Genomic DNA, 17980 nt, shown 5'->3' with positions numbered 1-17980 from the left:
AACATAAAATCAAGACAACATGTAGGTGACAAGGAAATTATATCAGATATCTACTGTGTTTATGATAGATAGAAAAGTGACAGGGTAAAATAAAACGTTTTGGAGAAAACAACAACAAATTAAATCAGAATAGAGTCGTGGTGATAGTGATGATGACAGTTAAAACCACATACATATATATACACACAGATGATGCAGCTAAAGGTGATAATATCAAGTCCCTGAAAACTACCAGAAAATCCCTCCCCAATAAGGTATAGCCACAAGGGGATTACAGTCACTTATCACCTTGTTGAATCTTCAGAATTTATACAATTCTGTAGTTATTTGGGCGGGTTAGGTGATGCTATTAGATTGCTGTAATAATGGTGGTAGAAAATATTAGATATACTTATAAATACTAGTCACAGTGATAGAGTTAAATGCATTTCTGTCTAGAAATAGACAAAGAAGAATGCAATATTTATTTCTATCCATGTAAGTTTGAGTCGTGCAGCCCTACTATGCACAGAAAGGCTATCAAAGAAACTCAAAGGAACCCCCGATGGTAGCCATAATATATCATTGGCTTATTAAGGTGCACATACACATTCAGCAGATACATGTAAATGGACTGTGTATATATATAAACTTAGCACAAAAAGTAAGGAAATTTGTGTTTGGTAGATTATTTCTCTGCAGTAACAATGGTTTTTGGCAATAAATCTTATACCGTTGGAAAGCCTGTTTAGTTCCCTTTCAAATGGTGCCCCATTTGTAAGGAACATGCATTTGTGGGATGAGCAGCAGTGCTGAGTATGTGAGTTGCGCCCATGAAAAAAAAAAAAATTGCCAAATCTTCTCTGCCAATACCAAACAGCCACAGTAGCATGTGGAAGAACCATACACAGCCACAACAGCCTGGCACCTCCTCCTCATGCTGGTCACCAGTCTGGTCACACACTGCTGTGGGATGGCATCCCATTCTTCAACCAGCATTTGTCGCAAGTCAGCCAACGTGGTTGTGTTGGTCACTCTGGCCTGAACAACCGCTAGCTGATCCACAAGTGTTCAATGGGGTTGAGGTCAGGACTGCTGGCAGGCCATTCCATCCTCTCCACTCCCACATTCTGGAGGTAGTCTCTGATAAACCTGTGGGGGCGAGCGTTGTCATCTTGGAGGATAGAGTTCGGTCCCAGACTGTGGAGATATGGGACTGCCACTGGTTGCAGAATCTCATCTCTATATCTCTCTGCATTGAGATTGCTTCCAATGATGACAAGCCTTGTTTTTCCAGTGAGGGATACCCCACACCATCACCTGCCTCCACCAAAAGGTGGTTACTCTATCGGTGCAGCAATCAGCAAGCGTTCTCTGCGTCTTCTCCACACTTTGACCTAGATCAACTGCCGTAGGCAGAAATCTGAATGTCACTGGAACCTCGCGTTCCTCCACATGTTTGAGTTCCAGTGCACGTGTTGCCGACACCAGCGCAAACGGGCCTGACGGTAAAGGACAGTCATGGCAGGACTCCTGGCAGTCCTATGAGACCGGAGATTGACTGCGTGCAGTCTGTTCCGGATTGTCTAGGCAGATAGCCGTCGGCCATATCTTGTTTCTTCAAACTTCAATCATTCAATCCACCAAACACCAAACAAGTCAATGGCAGAGAAGATTTGGCAAATTTTTCATGGCCGCAACCCACATACTCAGCGCTGCTGCTCATCCCACCAATGCATGTTCCTTACAAATGGGGCACCATTTGAAAGGGAACTAAACAGGCTTTCCAACGGTATAAGATTTATTGCCAAAAAGCATTGTTACCTTCCGATCCGTAGGCGACTGCTCTTACCACCTGAGCCACAGCCGCCCCAGATACAGAGCAACATGGCGATTCCATTGGGCTCATTTCTGGCCACTTGACAAATGTAAGTTCAATATTCACTATACTTTTTGGCCCCTTTTTTGTTTACTTCATTCACTAAGTAGTGCTCATTTCATGCTGGACAGGTAGCATACACTCCAATATTATACTGCAGTACTATTTGGGTGGTTGATGAGGGCGGTTAGACTCATATAGTCCATTTGGTGAGCTAAGAGGTTTACAGCTGTGTAAAGCTACAGCATAGGTGACAGATATCTGTAGTTCAGCACTAGCAACCTTTCACATTATCTGAGTAATTTGCTTTGATATTAATACCAACAATATTACTTAATCCAGTTTAAAAAAAATTGGAGTGGTTATGAAATTCTTAACATTTCATTTGTATTTCTACGAAAACAACACATGGTGTTTTGCTCAAACCTTTGGAAAAGCAAGTGGCAACATGCTGCTACAGGAGCAACTCTGGTAGAAGCAATTTATTTTAGCCAACAATGACTAGGAGCCCCTCATTTCCCTCTGACAGATGGAGGGGACCCACCATAAAGCAGGAGCAGAAATCATTAAGTCAGCCAAAGCCCTGCAGAGTTGTTTTAATTGTGTGCTCTGGAGCTGTAGGCACAGCTTACCTGATTGCTGCCATAACTAACTGCCTTTACAGAGACAGACGAGATCTTCTGTGGACGTTTAGAGAGTGATTTGTGCTCAGAAGGTTCCTCGGGGAGAGGACGATGGGGAGAGATAGAGAGTCGAGGAATGAGGAGAGGAGACAGTTCATCGAGAGTGAGCAGATTGGACGCTCTCCACTGGAGAGAGCCTTGTCCAGCAGGAGATGCTCAAGCACCTGGCTAATGCTTTCGTGGCTCACAATTTACAGCAGGCCTGCCACTGCGTGTGGTTGGCACTGTCACTGTGACACCCTACAGAGGTCTGTTCCTATGGTCCCGACCTTCTGTGTGTGTGTCAGACAGCGCACTCATTCAAAGCGTTAATACATGGCCTTTCAACGGCTATGCCGCTGTGCCTGAGTATCAATCACTGAATATGGCTGAGCAACGGGAGAACGTGAGCACACACACAAAGTGTTGGATTACAAAAGATGTATGCAATGCACACACACTCATCTGTATTATGAAATGCACAAGTACCCACAAATGCAGACACACAGTCAACCAGGCACACATTCACAAAAGGAAGTGAGATGGGCAGAAAGGCATACCTGTGCACAAGAAAAAACACACACCTCAACTGATGGTTTGACAGGTTGGGAAGGACTTACATGCCCTGTGCGTAAAGGCATATTGAATTCAGTTACAGAAGATAGTTTGCCAAGACTTCCTACTTTGACAGACATACAAGTAAGTAAATCAATCCACTTAAAACAAGCTTTACTAGCCCCAGAGACTGCATTGTTCCAGGCAACTTTGCCATCAGACTTTGAAGCTTCACAGTCTGGCTAGAGTCTTCTAAACAGTGCAGACAGGTACCTACTGCAGCACAACAAAATAGACAGGAACGGTAATGCTAGTACGCACTCATCATGGAAGATTTTTCAAAGCTGGAATGTTAAAAATCCATGATTATTTTTTAATTATAAATGACTTCTTGGCCTCCTGCTGAGTCACAGTATCATCAATACAAACAATCTCCACCCAGCCCTGGCACTGTACAGCCATATATTGCATGTGTAGCAGCCAGTCATCTCAGAGCACTATAGGTTATGTTCCCTCATCCTGCATCTTTCTCTGCCAGTTTAACAGTCTAAACACTTGTCTTGTCAAAAGAGACTAATAAACTCAGAGGGAAGCCCGGCTTTACCCTCAGAGAGAAGTGGGGTTTACAGCAGTGATGATCTGTAGCATCTACCCTGAAGCTCTAATGCATATTTATACTTGAAAGTCATTAATCATATTATATATATTAGTCACGCACGGAAAATACAGCATGATAAAGACAGAATCACAGAATAAAAACTGGGGCCCCTTCACTGAGTGAGCATAATAACGAGCCAGTGTTATTACAACTCAATAAATGTATGAAGAATAGTGACTTCACTGCCATTTGTGGCAGTTCAAGGTAGAATATATTATTTACTTAGTGATTAAATATTAATCAAAGTATAACAGAAGCTGAATGGAAGATGTGTCCACACCTGTGTCCAGGTGTTTTTAAAATACTTTGTCCACTTCCTCCATCCTTTTTCACGGTCTCTCCGTCTGGCGCTGCAGCCTTAGCTGCTCTTTGATGTGTGAATTTACAGGCAGAGGCAGCTGCATCAACAAAGTGTCAAGTAGACGTACCTGTACTCTTCCTGGGTAAAGATTGGGATGCGAGAAGGCTGAAGAACAGTGATCTCCACCAGGGTACTGTTAGACTTCACCGGCTCCCCATCATCATAGGCTATAACAAACAACTGCAGTGGGCAGGAGAGCACACATAAGCAACACAAACATGCAAATAAAAAGCACAAAATTAGTTTTATTTTTACCATACTACTACTCACTACACAAATAATTCCCTTTCTGAGGTTGCCAGGCATTTTTTTAAGACATGCTCGGCATCCTTATAAAGACAGACTAGCAAAATAAGATCTGGCGAGCAGCCTGCAAAGCTCCCAGAGAGCAAGTATGAATGTATTGATCTACATTCATAGACTGTGGAGAATGGAGCCTGGGGGAAGCAGGGGGGAGTGGGGCGGCAGAGAGGGAGAGATAGGCAGAATAAACACAGACAAATGCTTGAAAAACTGAGGAACAAAAACAAAAAAGAGACAGAGCATAGAGGTAGCCAGACAACATAGTGTAAGCGGAACATCCGCATTAGGGACCTAATATCCCAAAGCACCTGGTCCTCTGTTCGCAACTAGAGATATGCCTATGTAAGGTCACCTTAAGTTGGTAAAAAAAAAACCTTTATGTGAGCACTTGGGAGTGAATTTGTTTAATCGATTAAAATAACTCAATATCACTGGTCACAGACACAAGAGAAGCAATGACATGATCACTGAGACAATTCAGTATTAATGCCCTAAAAGTTTTTTCGATTTTAAAAAGTCAATGACCCGCTGATCTTCACTGCAACTTACAGCACACTAAAACATGCACGGCAGAGCACTAAACATCAACTATGAAAAGAAGATAGCATCTAGAACTTTGCATTTGTTTATTAGTCTCATCATCATTAACTCATGACAAATGCTAGCTAATATAAGTATTTTGCACACTTTTCTGTAAAGCGTCCTACAATATACGTAAATATTGCTGTACGCAGTTCGGCCACAATAGACATTTTTACATAGTTTTGACGATATTTATCGCCATATCGCCCAGCCCTAGTTCATGTATGTGTTTATTAAGGGGGGATTAGCTTGGATTACCTGAGCGCTCCCTCAAAGAGCAAATCCTTCCTAACTATATAACCATTCACTATAAATCGTATCTTTGACAGAATAACATTAACATCTTAGAAGCGACACAATGGCAATACAAACAGCAGGTAATCACCGCCACTTACCTTAAATGTGACACTGGGCTCCTCATTGAGGTTGACCTTAGTGATGACTCTTCCAGTTTCCACTTCCACACCAAAGATGCTCCCACTGTATGGTGACCTGTCCAGGTCCACTCTGTAGCGGACAAAACTAGCCGGAGTACCCTGGAGGAAGGAGAAAGAAGAACATGAGCCACATCAATCCACTTATCTGGACACCACCTTTCACATTTTTAAATGAAGCCATGAAGATGAATGGGTGTGTCAAAGTAATTAGGTTCTGTAAAATGTATGCAAGCCATAGAGGTGTAGCAATATAGTTTGCTTAGGAATACAACTCTAGTATTGCTACATTTTATTTTCTCATCATATGAAAGAGCTGAAGTGGTTTAATTGAGAAAAGGCTGCTCTTCTCTCTGTGTAACCTGAATAATTACCCTAATGTCTCACTCTTCTCTCTCCTCATCAGACAGCCTAATGTAAACTCACTGTTATTCACTGATTCAGACCTCTTCCCTTTCATTTGGAATAAAACACGTCTCCATTAAACCCAGTCTAGTCTCCAGAGTAACACACTTACATTTATTAGCGAGAGCCTGGACTTTAATATGACCTTTAGATTAAGATTAATCACGGTTCCTGATTACTAATAATCTCTATAGCTCATCTTTTTCCAGTTTCATCTCTTTGGAACTCAAGTTTAGTCTGATTTAAAAAAAAAAAGAAGAAAAAAAAAGAAGCTTTTTTCAAGCTCTGCTCCCTTGCCTAAACTGATTTTGCTCCCCAGGGATGGAGTAAAAACCTGGTGCTAGAGAAAGAGTTAAATTTTGTAGTAGCAGTGACTCCCTCGGGAGGCTTACTCACACAAATGTGTCTCTAAGAGGTTACAAAACTATCTGAGTAAATTCACTAAAGGGATTCTCAGAAAAAGGGCCTCATCTCTAAAAGCTCTTCAACTTGTTTTGAAACATGAAACGGAAAAGATGTCAGGACAGGGCTACTAATAAAAAACTCAACCCACAGAAGAATCAAATCCAGCGGCTTCAGTGGCAAGACATCTACAGTGATTGCAGCAGAGAAAGTTAAAAGTACTTTGGTCAAGGCTAAACATACATTGTAGTCAACTAAGTAGCAGCAGCTAAACTCTAGTTATTATTCCCTTCCACTCTGCCTTTTAACACCTATGTATAACTTAGCTTTAGAATATCAGGACCATACAGAAGCATACCAACAAATAACCAATAACAAGACAATATCCTTTACTCATAACATAGTATCGTATTGCCAGACCTACAGCGCTGCGGAAAAAAGGTCTGGCTAGTCCACACAACATTCCTGAATAGGAGAAAAATGTGCTCTGGTTTATTGGCATTTCTTTAAGCCAATCACAATTGTCTTGGGCGGCGGGGGTACGGCGCCTCTGCAAAATAGCCTCGGGAAGGAACTTGTTTTGGTGGAACGTGAGGTGAGCTCTGGAATTGAAATGGCTGTCGAGTTATAATTTGATAATTGTCGGTTCTAGCTCGGAGGATGTTTCCTGAATCAACCGGAGTTTAGAATGCCAACACAAAGAAAGTGGAAGGTGAGGGACATCCGGCCGAAAATGAGGGACATCTGGCGGAACCTCCATAGACAGTATATAAACTGGACAAACAGATCCTGTTGCTCTGGACAGAGACCAGTGATGGATATTAGAAGCACCTTTCCGGTGAGCGCTGAGCGTTACTGCGCAGCCTCCAACAGAGCTCGAAGACGTAAATGTGGCGTGAGCAACCTGTCTGAAAGTTGTAAGTCTTCTGGTAGCTGTGCCAAGAGAAATCTCAATCATTCCGAATCTTGCAGAGACGGAGAGCGTAGGTATATGTAAGGAGATAACATAGGCACAGGCTACTTATTGATAACTAAAATGCTAGTTAACATTAGTAATTAAACTTAAACAGCTAATGTAAGTCGAAATTGCCTGCAAGCTTCTCCTGTACTATATGGTAATTCCTCTACTGTGCGACAATAAGTTGCGTGGTTATGACATAATCGTTAGCCTATTTTTACAAAAACGTCTGCTACGGAGCCATAACGTGAGATACAAGGTAATGGAGCCTTTTATACATTGTCGTGTTTCTTTAGAAATAAACAATGGATAAATAGAGTCTTTACACACTTCAGATGTAAAGTTATTCGCTGTCAAAGTGGCGCCAAAATGAAAGGGAGGTGATGGCTTGGTAGCATCAAAATGGCACCATAGGAGCTACACGTTCTGGGGAGAGGCTTACCCCCTTGGGAACCTCCGGCAGCACCGGAACTATCCTGTAAATGAAACGTTGGCGATATAGACTACTCATAACAAAACACTGTGTGAAACCCTATGTTGTTTTTACCTGAGCGGACTACATGGACTGGTGTTTCCAGATTTGACAGTAAACGTTCTTCAGAACTGAGTCAAGTACTGAATAAACTATAGTTACAGTAACATCTCAGTCTGTCTATGTCTACAGATATTTTCAGCTGTACAACACCTTTCTCGTCTGGTGTTTGACTCACAGATTATAAATGTTTTATGTCCAACGCTGGAGTGACCTCACTGTGTCATTAACATTGCAGATCATCAACACAAATGTAGACATACAGTGCTTATTAGCACTTTGGCATCTAAATAATGCTTTCTTTATTACAACATAAAGCATTTTTTACATTTTGTTTTGCTTGTATTTCTTTTAAGAAAAATCCAATTCTAGTATAAAAAAAATAATGGTAAATGGACTGCAATTATATAGCGCCTTTCTACCTTACCGGACAAAGTCTTGCCTTTGCCTCTCATTCACCCATTCACACACACATTCATGCACAGATGTGGTGGAGCTGCCATGAAAGGCTCTGGCCTGCCCATCAGCCACTTGGAGTTCATTGTCTTGCTTAAGGACACTGCGACTTTGAGGGAACGGGGATCAAACCCCCAACCTTGTAATTGAAAGACCCGCCCTACCTCCTGAGCCACAGCTGGTGTGTGGCCTTATAAAAAACATTCATATCCCTTCTCCCAAGGTACAGGTGGATATATATTGTGCCCTATTTCTAAAATGTAGAAAAAAATAGGAGAAGAAATGGTTTACAACATTATAACCTTATAATATACAATAAACATGGCTCATGTTTGTCGCATCAAGACTACAAGTCAGAACGAGTCTCTTCCTCTCTTTCTTTGTGTGCGCAGGATTTTATGAGCCTGTGTAATAGAGAGGATGTGTTCACACCTTTGTGTGTGTATTTAGCAAGCACTAGCCTAATCTCTGTTCCACTAGCGGTGTCTATGACAGGCATGCTGTCAATAAAATACTTTGAGCTCCCAAATCCAGGTCAATAAGAGACTGGGTTAGTCAGCTCCTGTTAGAAGATCTTATCCTTCTGTCAGTCAAACCACTTTCCCAAATCACTCCCAAGTCTCTCTCGCTGCCACTGTGCTCATGGGAACATAATGATGATTTCCTACTTATAATTTGGGCCTCAGCACTGTTGGGTATTTTCCACCGCATATAATTTCTCTATAAGAACAGTTCAGAAAAAAAAATACTGTATAGGAGAAAGGTTCACATTAAAGAGAATGGTTTTATAGCTGCATAGACTGTGAGGTGGAGAGGGGGTGGGCAGGGAAAGCAGGAGGAGGGAGAGTCTCCCTCTGAGAGGAGAAGTGAGATGTACACTCGTTGTGGCGCTCTGGAGATGTTTTACCACCCACAGCTGGGACTGACAGGCATCCACATCCCCCAGTGTTTACGTGCTGCAGAGAGTACAGCTCACCCAGCCCTGGTGAGATCCAATCAGCAGGGGGGCCACTAATAACAAGCATTGAGTCCAGCCATTCAGGACTTCACTGAAAAACACATTTATTGGCGTTTTTCCATTACATGGTACCTGCTCGACTCGCCTCGACTCGCCTTTTTTGGTTTTCCATTATGAAAAAAAGTCCCTGGTACCTGCTAACAGGTACTTTTTTTAGTACCACCTCCGTCAAGGTTCGAAGCAAGCTGAGCCGATACCAAAAGGTGACGTGAAAGCGACAGACAGAAATAGTTTAGCCAGCTGTGTTTTTTTTTGCTGCCTCCAGCTTCATTTGAAACAAAATGTGTCTTCTGGCTGTGGCAACAACAACACACCTTTGACGTTCTGTGTGTGTGTCGCGTTAGGTCACGGCAGTTTACTGTGGCGCCGCTATGACGACCAGCCAAGCTCGCCTCACGCATGAGGCGGTATTAAATCTGCAATGGAAAAAAGAGGACGGGGCACCGCGGTCGAGTCGAGCCGAGTAGAGCTGGTACTAGCAGTGGAAAAACGTCATTAGAGCTAGAAGCTATTAGGGCAAGGCAGGGAGTTCCCCTATTCCCTTTTCTTCACAGTGAAATTTTGAAAATAAAATTAAAAAAAAGACAGTGTGTTACAGTATGAGAGATAAATGTTGGTTTGGTGAAGTGTCTATAAAGAAAAAAAACTAACTCTGTAGCACAACCAAAAAGATAGAGAAGACGTGAGACTGCTGACTCACCAAGTGCAATAAAATATTAAGGTGGGTGGCACTGCCAATAAAAGAAGTTCAGCTGAGGGGAATGATGTGGAAAACAATAACAATAAGATGCTATTGATAGACTCACCCCCCCAATGCTCCATTGCTCCTGTGTTAACTCCTCATATAATTTCTCGTCTCAACTGGGTGTCAAAATTTCTTCTCTGCTTTGTGTCATTTCGTTTCTTGGTTTGCAGATTCCATAATAACAAATAAAAGTCTTCATAGCTCCAGTCCCAGGAGAATCTGCTTAGATATACTGAGGTAGCATGAAGTGTCTGAGGCAACTGATAAATGACTCATACAAGCGATGACGCTGAACAAGACCCCCTTACAATACATACACACAGCACTGTAGCTTTAATGACAGCATCAAAGCATTGGAAACATTTAAAATGCATCGTGTGGAATGCTGTGGCTGAGATTATCTGATGTTCTGAGAGCACATCATCTCTGCTACCTTTATTAAAGACACAGATGGAGTCAACATGCTCTTTGTGCTTTGACATTTTACCACCAATGCTGTGTAAATTGCATGTTTTAAATATAAATTTAAAGTGTGATATGTATTTTCTTTATACTCACTGGTGGGTCTTGGTCCTTAGCAAAAACAGTTGTGATGACCGTTCCTTTCTCCGCATTGGGTGCCACCAAGCCTGTATACAGGTCTTGGGTAAAGATGGGGGAGAAGTCATTCATGTCCTAAACACAAAAAGAGATAGGTGTATCAGTTATGTGTTGGTTATAAAACATGATTTAGTCAGCACAGTACAAAATGTTCAGATACACTCCTGCAGATTAACAGGTTAGAGAGAACCAGCAGGAGAGATCTTGCTTGGGTGACAGATCAGATTAGGCATTAGAAGGGTCAAAACATTTATCAATGTATTCTGCTTCTACTACTGCAGCTGGTGCTTTGTCTGATTTCAGTTAACACTTCCAGCAAGATATTGTGGATTCAGGCAAAATGTCCCACTGCAGTAATTCACCATGCCCCAGGCTTTGTCCATTTACTTTACAAACTGTGCATCTGAGCTGAATGTGATCACATATACACATATACATACTGTTTAAGGTAGTCACACCATTGCAGATGAAAATAATCCATCCATATTCTAAATTTAAAATATAAAATTAGCCCCTAAATGCATGCAACGCATACACTCACCGGACGGCAGCTAGCAGCTAACAGCTAACGGCTAATGGCTATCTGGCTGTATACACTCACCGGAGGGCAGCTAACAGCTACTACCACAGTACTGTTTATTTTAGGGGGAATACACTTCTAGACGTGACATGAACTGTCCTCTGGAGGACATAGCCACACCACCGCCGCTCTGTGGATTTTTATTGGGATGATTATCACAGAAGCCTGTCTGAATACACTCACCGGACGGCAGCTAGCAGCTAACGGCTAACGGCTATCAGCTAGCAGGGCAAGCTAGCTACCAGCAGGATCGAGACAGGGACCAGGGTAGGTGAATTTAAACAATGTCTGAGTTGAAAACGCATCTTGTTGACATGTAAGGGCCCTGTTCATGTGGCACAGACATATTAATTGCATTTTGTGTCTGTTAAGAGGCACAAAGGCACTCTGAAACTTGCCTCGACCACTGCCGTTTTAGCTCAGGGGACGCTTGTAGTACGTAGCTGCAGCTTCTCCGTGTTACCTGCACTGATTTGGGTCAGGGTTTTTTCTATCGAAAGTACTCGCGTAGCTATAGCGATCAAGATTAACGTAAAAATTGGCTGGAATTCTCCTTTAATACTAAAAACAACATTGTGTAAGATTTCTTTTAATAAATCTCAAGAGAATGGAGCCTGATGAACAAGGTTTTCTGACCTAATTCAAAATGTACAGTCTGACATTTTATGGAAAAGAGAGTGATCTGTTATCTTGTCTTTTCTACCCCTTTAGGCGATGGTTTTGAGATTCAGTGATATACTGTAGTGTAGTGCTCCCCAGAACACATGTGGGAAATTAACATCACCACTGCTTTTAATCACCTTCCAGCCGTAAATAATGCACAGCAGAATTCGACCATTTTATGGGCCTGCAAAAAATGAAATCATGTTAACTGTGACACCCTTGCTTTGCTTTGTGAGAATGAAAAAATATTAAGCTATTCACATATATCTCAGGAATAGGTTAGCTCTGTAGTATAACTGCTGGAGCCTGCTCTTCCTTCCTCTTGGATTTTCTCTTTACTTTCCAATGTTTTGACTGAGCTATGGGCACCAGCATGTGTTCTATAAACTCAGTGGTGGAGGGCAGCCTCACTTTGATCTACACACAGGTTTAGTTTTCCCTAGCAGAAAATCTATGATCCAGCTCTTACTTTGAACAACAAAGCCTGATCCTTGTGTCGCAAGTGTTCACAAGATGCAAGCACAGACACACCTGTTTGCTGGAAACATGCATGTGCACACGCACACACACACACACACACACACACACACACACACACACACACACACACACACACACACACACGTACCAACAAACACAAGGTGTCTGTCTTACATTTATGAAGTACAAGAATAGAAGAAAAAGTTTGGGAGACTCATGCCGAACAAGACACGCAGGACACTCAATCCATCACCGCAAGGCATCTGATGAAAGAGACAACAACAAAACAATACAAGGGAAATCAAACAAAAACGACTTCAAATAACCCTATGGAGGTGTTATTTGAGGAAGGAAATGGAATCAGTGGAATCAACTACAACTTTCAGTCCCTGAGAAGCCTGCATGAATCCATTAGGCTCATTCTAATTCATGTCTGCCATTTCAAATAGTAATATCAGTAGCTGTGCAATGCCATATCCTATCAAACACAGTTCCTGGGTGACAGCACGGACATGGCAACTTAGCTTGTCCTTTTCAGAAGAAAAACTCACTCTACAGGTTGGCAGGCCAGGCAGTGGGCCTGCTTGAATAAGCTTAGACGCTTCTTCCCATTCAGTGTAATATAGAGAGCTTAATTCTGCAGACTTCTGAGACACTCACTCGGGGTGGACTGAATTCATACAAAGAGATAAATGGGAATGCACACATTTTGAATCGCATAATTACTCACGGAGCAATAACACACACCCAATTGACACATACAAACGCGCACACGTACACGCACACACATGAATAGTACCACAACATAAGGCGTCTAATCCTTTCGTTGGGATTCAGCTGTTAATCTCTTGAAAGGTTGTAAAGGGAATACAAGCTCTTGAAAAACCTGGCATAATTACTGTCACAAAGCTAATAATTCATTCAGATTTGAAATAGCAAAAACACCTATCCATCAACTTCTCTTTGTCCTGGTGATGCTACCAGGATGAGCAGGTTGGGAGGCCAGAACATGTTTTACAAGGAAGTGCATTCAGCTTTTGCTGAACACAGAATTCCATATCACAAAAACAGCACAGGTGCAATACTGTGCAATATGTCTCCAATCCCGTTTTGGACTATGACTTGGATGAGCTATTATTACTGTAAAACTTTGCTAATGAGTCACCACATATTCACTGCCAGTGCTGCTGCTCCTGAGGGACAATGAGCATAAATTGAGGAGAATAGGTCGAGAGAGGTTGAGGTGGGCCGACTATACGGAGGCTCTTACCGTAATTCGGACCGTGATGGTAGCCTGCCCTGGGGGCATGATCCCTCCTTGGTCGACAGCTTCCACCTGAAAAGTGTAGGAGGCCCCCATGCCCATAGCTGCCAGGTCCTCAAAGTCCAGGGTCTGCAGCACAGCTAACTCCCCCGTGACAGGGTTCAGAGAAAACAGCTGTCTGGCCGATTCAGTCTTGATCCGATATGTGACATTGGAGAAGAGGTCTAAGTCCATCGCCTATGAGAAGAAAAGGAGAGGGATGAGTATGACAAACAATTACGGATCATCAAAGAAAACGGAGGAAATGTGTGGCAAAAAAGTGGGGTGTTAGGAAGAGCCACATATATTTTCAAAATTTGGACCTTACATATACATATGCATATAAGCAATTTAGCTGTGGACAATGAATATTAATGTTTCTGGTTTAATTCTGCATCTTATGCTGCAGGGGTTACTTACATCAATCATTAATAGATTCTGATTAAATTAAACTACTAAGGGGCTTAAGTTTGGTCCTCTTTGCATAAAATCACAACTCTCAAAGTAAGTAGATCTTGGTAAGGCTACTGCAACAGAAGTTGCTCAAATGCAGTACATGGATGCTGGAACACGTGTGTGGCTTTGCCCTCCACACACAAAAAAAAAACAGATACCAAACTCATCCACTTCCTTTTCTCAGTCTATCTCACTTTTTCTCTTTAGGTGTCTTGCCAGCCCCCGTCTGTTTAGAGTTGAGGTGATGTTGTCAGGGAGATTAATGGTGTCAGTGACACTGTCACTCACACCCCTCACCCTCAACCCTCACCCCCTGCTTTTTAACCTCCCTTCTTGCTTTACCCCTCTCTAGGAAATGTCACACGCAAGATGCCAGCAATTACTTGCTCCTCTGCATGCACATGGTTTCCTTACACTTCATTTCAGTGCAAACACGTGAGCCATCTATGACAGTGTTGAATCTACTCAACGACAGATTCCAAGTTTAAAAGTTTTTCAAAATGTGTGGAGCATCATATTCATGTTTGCCAGGACAGATGGAAACATGATCCTCTACTAAAGGCTGGCTATGACTTGAAAAGTCCAGCTTTAAGTCTGTAAGTGACCATAGTTTAAGAGACTTTTATTTTGAAATCACACGGAACAGGAGGAAGCTGCAAAAAAAACAGATTGCAGCGCGCAGCAAACCTTACTAGACGAGAGCCATATTTTTTCGCTCTCTTGCATAAAACATACACCACATGTACTATACAGCATGTAAACTCAACATTTTTCTCACTGTTTTTACTGAAGCTTATGTGTATGTCCTCGCTTTGGATTACTTTTTGAACGTATATGCTTGTGTTAAGTCTGTCGGTGAACTACCTGCAAGGGGCTAATGGACAGCTAAGTAGACTGCTAGCTTTGCACCTTGGGAAGTGGAGCGATGTATGAAATCCTTAAGTGACATTTATTCAACATGTTCAGTTATTCAAGTTAACTTGTAACGCAAGGTGTTCAATGATACTTGCAATGTTTCTTGGGTTATGAGTTTGTTAATACGGGTCAGCAACTTGTGAATTTAATGTGAACATTGGCTTTATTGTAGCCTATTGTTTTTATCATTTGAGCATCCAGTTAATATTTTGCATAAACCCATGCACTTTATTTGTAATTTATTTACTTGCTCTTATTTGTATCATATCCTTTTAGTTTCACGGGGCTGGAAGAGCGGCAATAAATGTTATTGCACCCGTTTTCGAGACTTCTCTTCATTTTGGTTCCAAGGGCTGCTACAAAGTCTGATTCTGTTTGAGTCCAAACAGCTGTCATTACAGGAGGAAAACATTGTTTCTCTTTGCTGTGTATATAAGGCTGTGTATGTTTCTGTCTGTGTAAATGTTTCCATCTGGAAGCATTTGACATTTAAACACAAATTTACCCGTTAAAAGTTAAAAGATGCTACAGTAAATAGTAGTTATTATACCTGTTGTTTCAAGCACCTGTGTTAGATCATATAAAGGAAGACAGGAGACATTTAAAGGTGGAGACAGAATTTTGGCAATAAACACACAAGAACTTACGCTTAGCTTTAGGATCACAGTTCCAACAGGGCTGTTCTCAGGTACATTCACCGTATACGTTTGCTGGGAGAAAACTGGGCTGTTGTCGTCGATATCCGTAATCTGGATTGAGATGGTCAAGGCGGTCCGCCGTGGATCCACTGCTCCATCTGAGGCCTCTACCACCAGCTCATACTGGCTCCTAAGCTCCCGGTCAAGAGGCACTCTTGTGTAGATGCTGCCGTTAGCACTGATTATAAACAAGTCTGGATGATTCACGATCTGATAGCGCACTTGGCCATTAACCCCTGCATCTGGATCCGTCGCCTGGGGAGAAAGAAAATTGAGCAGAGGTCTGCATTATAGGTATATATACATATACTTATATATACTTATTATATGATTAAAAAATGCATTTTTGCTGTAGTAGTTTGCAACCAATCACAATGTAATGCTGCCAAGCTCCCAAAGCAAGTAAGTGAACTACAATGACCATAATTCATTGCACCGGCATATCTGCACATGTTTGAGTAGTGGTCAATGCCAACGCGCCGGTGAGACACACAGCATAAAATATAGCCTGGATAATTAGAGGGAAGCATAATAGCCAGCAAATGTTGCAATGGCCATTATCTTACAGTTGACTGAGAGACTGCGTATGTAGAAAAAACAGTGAGTAAGTGGACTCGCTAAATGAAACGTCAATAAAAAGTCATCAATAAACTCCCTTTCCCTTTCAATGCCGCTGAAGTAAACTGACAACCTGTGGGAAAAACCGAAATTCCATTTACATACATCAATAATAGCAGAGAGAGAGAGAGAAATATTCACCAATACACAGCATAGTAATAACACATTTTAAAACTGAAATGCAGAGCGTTTTCCCCTTAGCTGTTGTGAGTTTAATGTGCTCCATTGCAGTACACAATGCACATGATCCATTAGAGTCTGGCTTTATCTTAATGCCTTACATATTTACAGAGGCTTCAAGCACAAAGCCATGTAAGCTAGAGTGCCGCAAATGAGCAGAAACAACTGTCATACGTTTGTGTCCCATTTCCTGTTCTTCATATTGAGATTATAGTTTTTGTCACAGAGTCATTAGTAATCATTTGTGAGTTCAAAAAGGCCAGAGCCCTTTTCATGCAAACTCTGCATTCTATCAAGAGGAAATCCTTAAATGCTCAATCACCCTTTAATAGCATAGAGTACATGTCATTATTTAAATAAAAAGTGTACAATAAAAACTGAAAAAAAATGGTCAGCGAAATGATCTCAGGAGAGGCACATGGTACTACTCTGTGATGATTCGGCAGTGCGGAATACGTTTTCTGCTACAAATTGTAATTCCTGTGTGGATATGACAGGTCATTATTATGCCTGTGTTTATATAAGTGTGTGTTTTGTGTGTGTGTCTCCTGTGTGGTGGTAATTCTTTGTTGTAATTGAGAGAGAGACAGAGAGAGGAAGGGGGAGAAAAAAAAAGAAGATGGAGGGAGATCACGCCACACACGTCTGTTTGGCAATATTTCATCAACTTCAGTGCAAGTAAGGACAAGGCAGCAAAAAGAGGGAAAAAGACCAACAGTGAAAGAGGGAGGAGGATACTCAACATACACATACATACGGTGGCTAAAAGCTAACCCTAATTTGTTTTACACAGTGCCTGACGAATATAAAAGCCAAGCTTAAAAACTGAACTTTAGCATTAAGCAATTGCAAAACAAAAAGATTAAAGCACATCATGTGCACATACATATCACTACATCTCTAAAGGGATTACATAACAAACATTCTCTTTGTTCCTTGCCATGTAAGGGGTGTAATCCAATTAATTCACAGCCAATGAAATCAATTTACAAATCTGCATATTTCCGCAGCCTTTAATGACTGTATGTATTATAAAGGTTTGTGCAGGGCAGGCCAGGTCTCACACCAATTGTTACACTGGGGGATCTCTATCTCTGTGGCATATTGAAATCCTTTGATGATGTGGTACAGCAACGTGGAAGCCCTAGGTCTAAATATGTTAGATATTTGTTTGATTTTTTGATTCATTTCTTCAGCCCCGAAGGCACCAGAATGTTAAGATAAGGTGGTGGATATGTGGGGTTGAAATATGGAAAAGGTCATTAGGCTTTTGGATATTATTTTATGCGTATGCAGAACCTGGGGGATGGAGCCTGGCCAGCCCTTAAGAAGACATGGGTAAGGGATCTGAGTATTACACTGGATGATGAGGAGTGGGACAGAATTTGTAGGAATATTAAAACTATGTCACGGGATGTGAGGGTGCGCCATTTTCAGTTCAAGATTATGCATGGCTTCAATTGGACTCCCTCCAGATTGTTTAGACTTGGTTTGAATAACACATGAAATTATCGGAAATGTAAGACAGAAGACAGCCAATTACGTTATGTCCTATGGT

The 17980-nt window shown here is 41.8% G+C and overlaps 1 protein-coding gene across 1 annotated transcript in view; it reads right to left on the bottom strand.

The window, feature by feature from the left end:
* LOC144532682 (protocadherin-15-like) overlaps positions 1–17980 on the bottom strand; it is a 240273-nt gene that overhangs the window by 46431 nt on the left and 175862 nt on the right. Inside the window, exons 19-23 of the mRNA XM_078273587.1 lie at positions 15574–15879; positions 13523–13753; positions 10488–10604; positions 5375–5515; positions 4162–4274 (exon numbers count right to left, since the gene is read on the bottom strand). Of these exons, the coding sequence (XP_078129713.1) occupies positions 4162–4274; positions 5375–5515; positions 10488–10604; positions 13523–13753; positions 15574–15879 (908 nt within the window). The remainder of the gene's footprint in view (positions 1–4161; positions 4275–5374; positions 5516–10487; positions 10605–13522; positions 13754–15573; positions 15880–17980) is intronic.

Source organism: Sander vitreus, chromosome 17 (genome assembly GCF_031162955.1).
Source record: "Sander vitreus isolate 19-12246 chromosome 17, sanVit1, whole genome shotgun sequence".
Classification (NCBI taxonomy): domain Eukaryota; kingdom Metazoa; phylum Chordata; class Actinopteri; order Perciformes; family Percidae; genus Sander; species Sander vitreus.
Note: the sequence above shows the minus strand (reverse complement) of the source record. Positions and strands in the feature narration are given on the sequence as shown.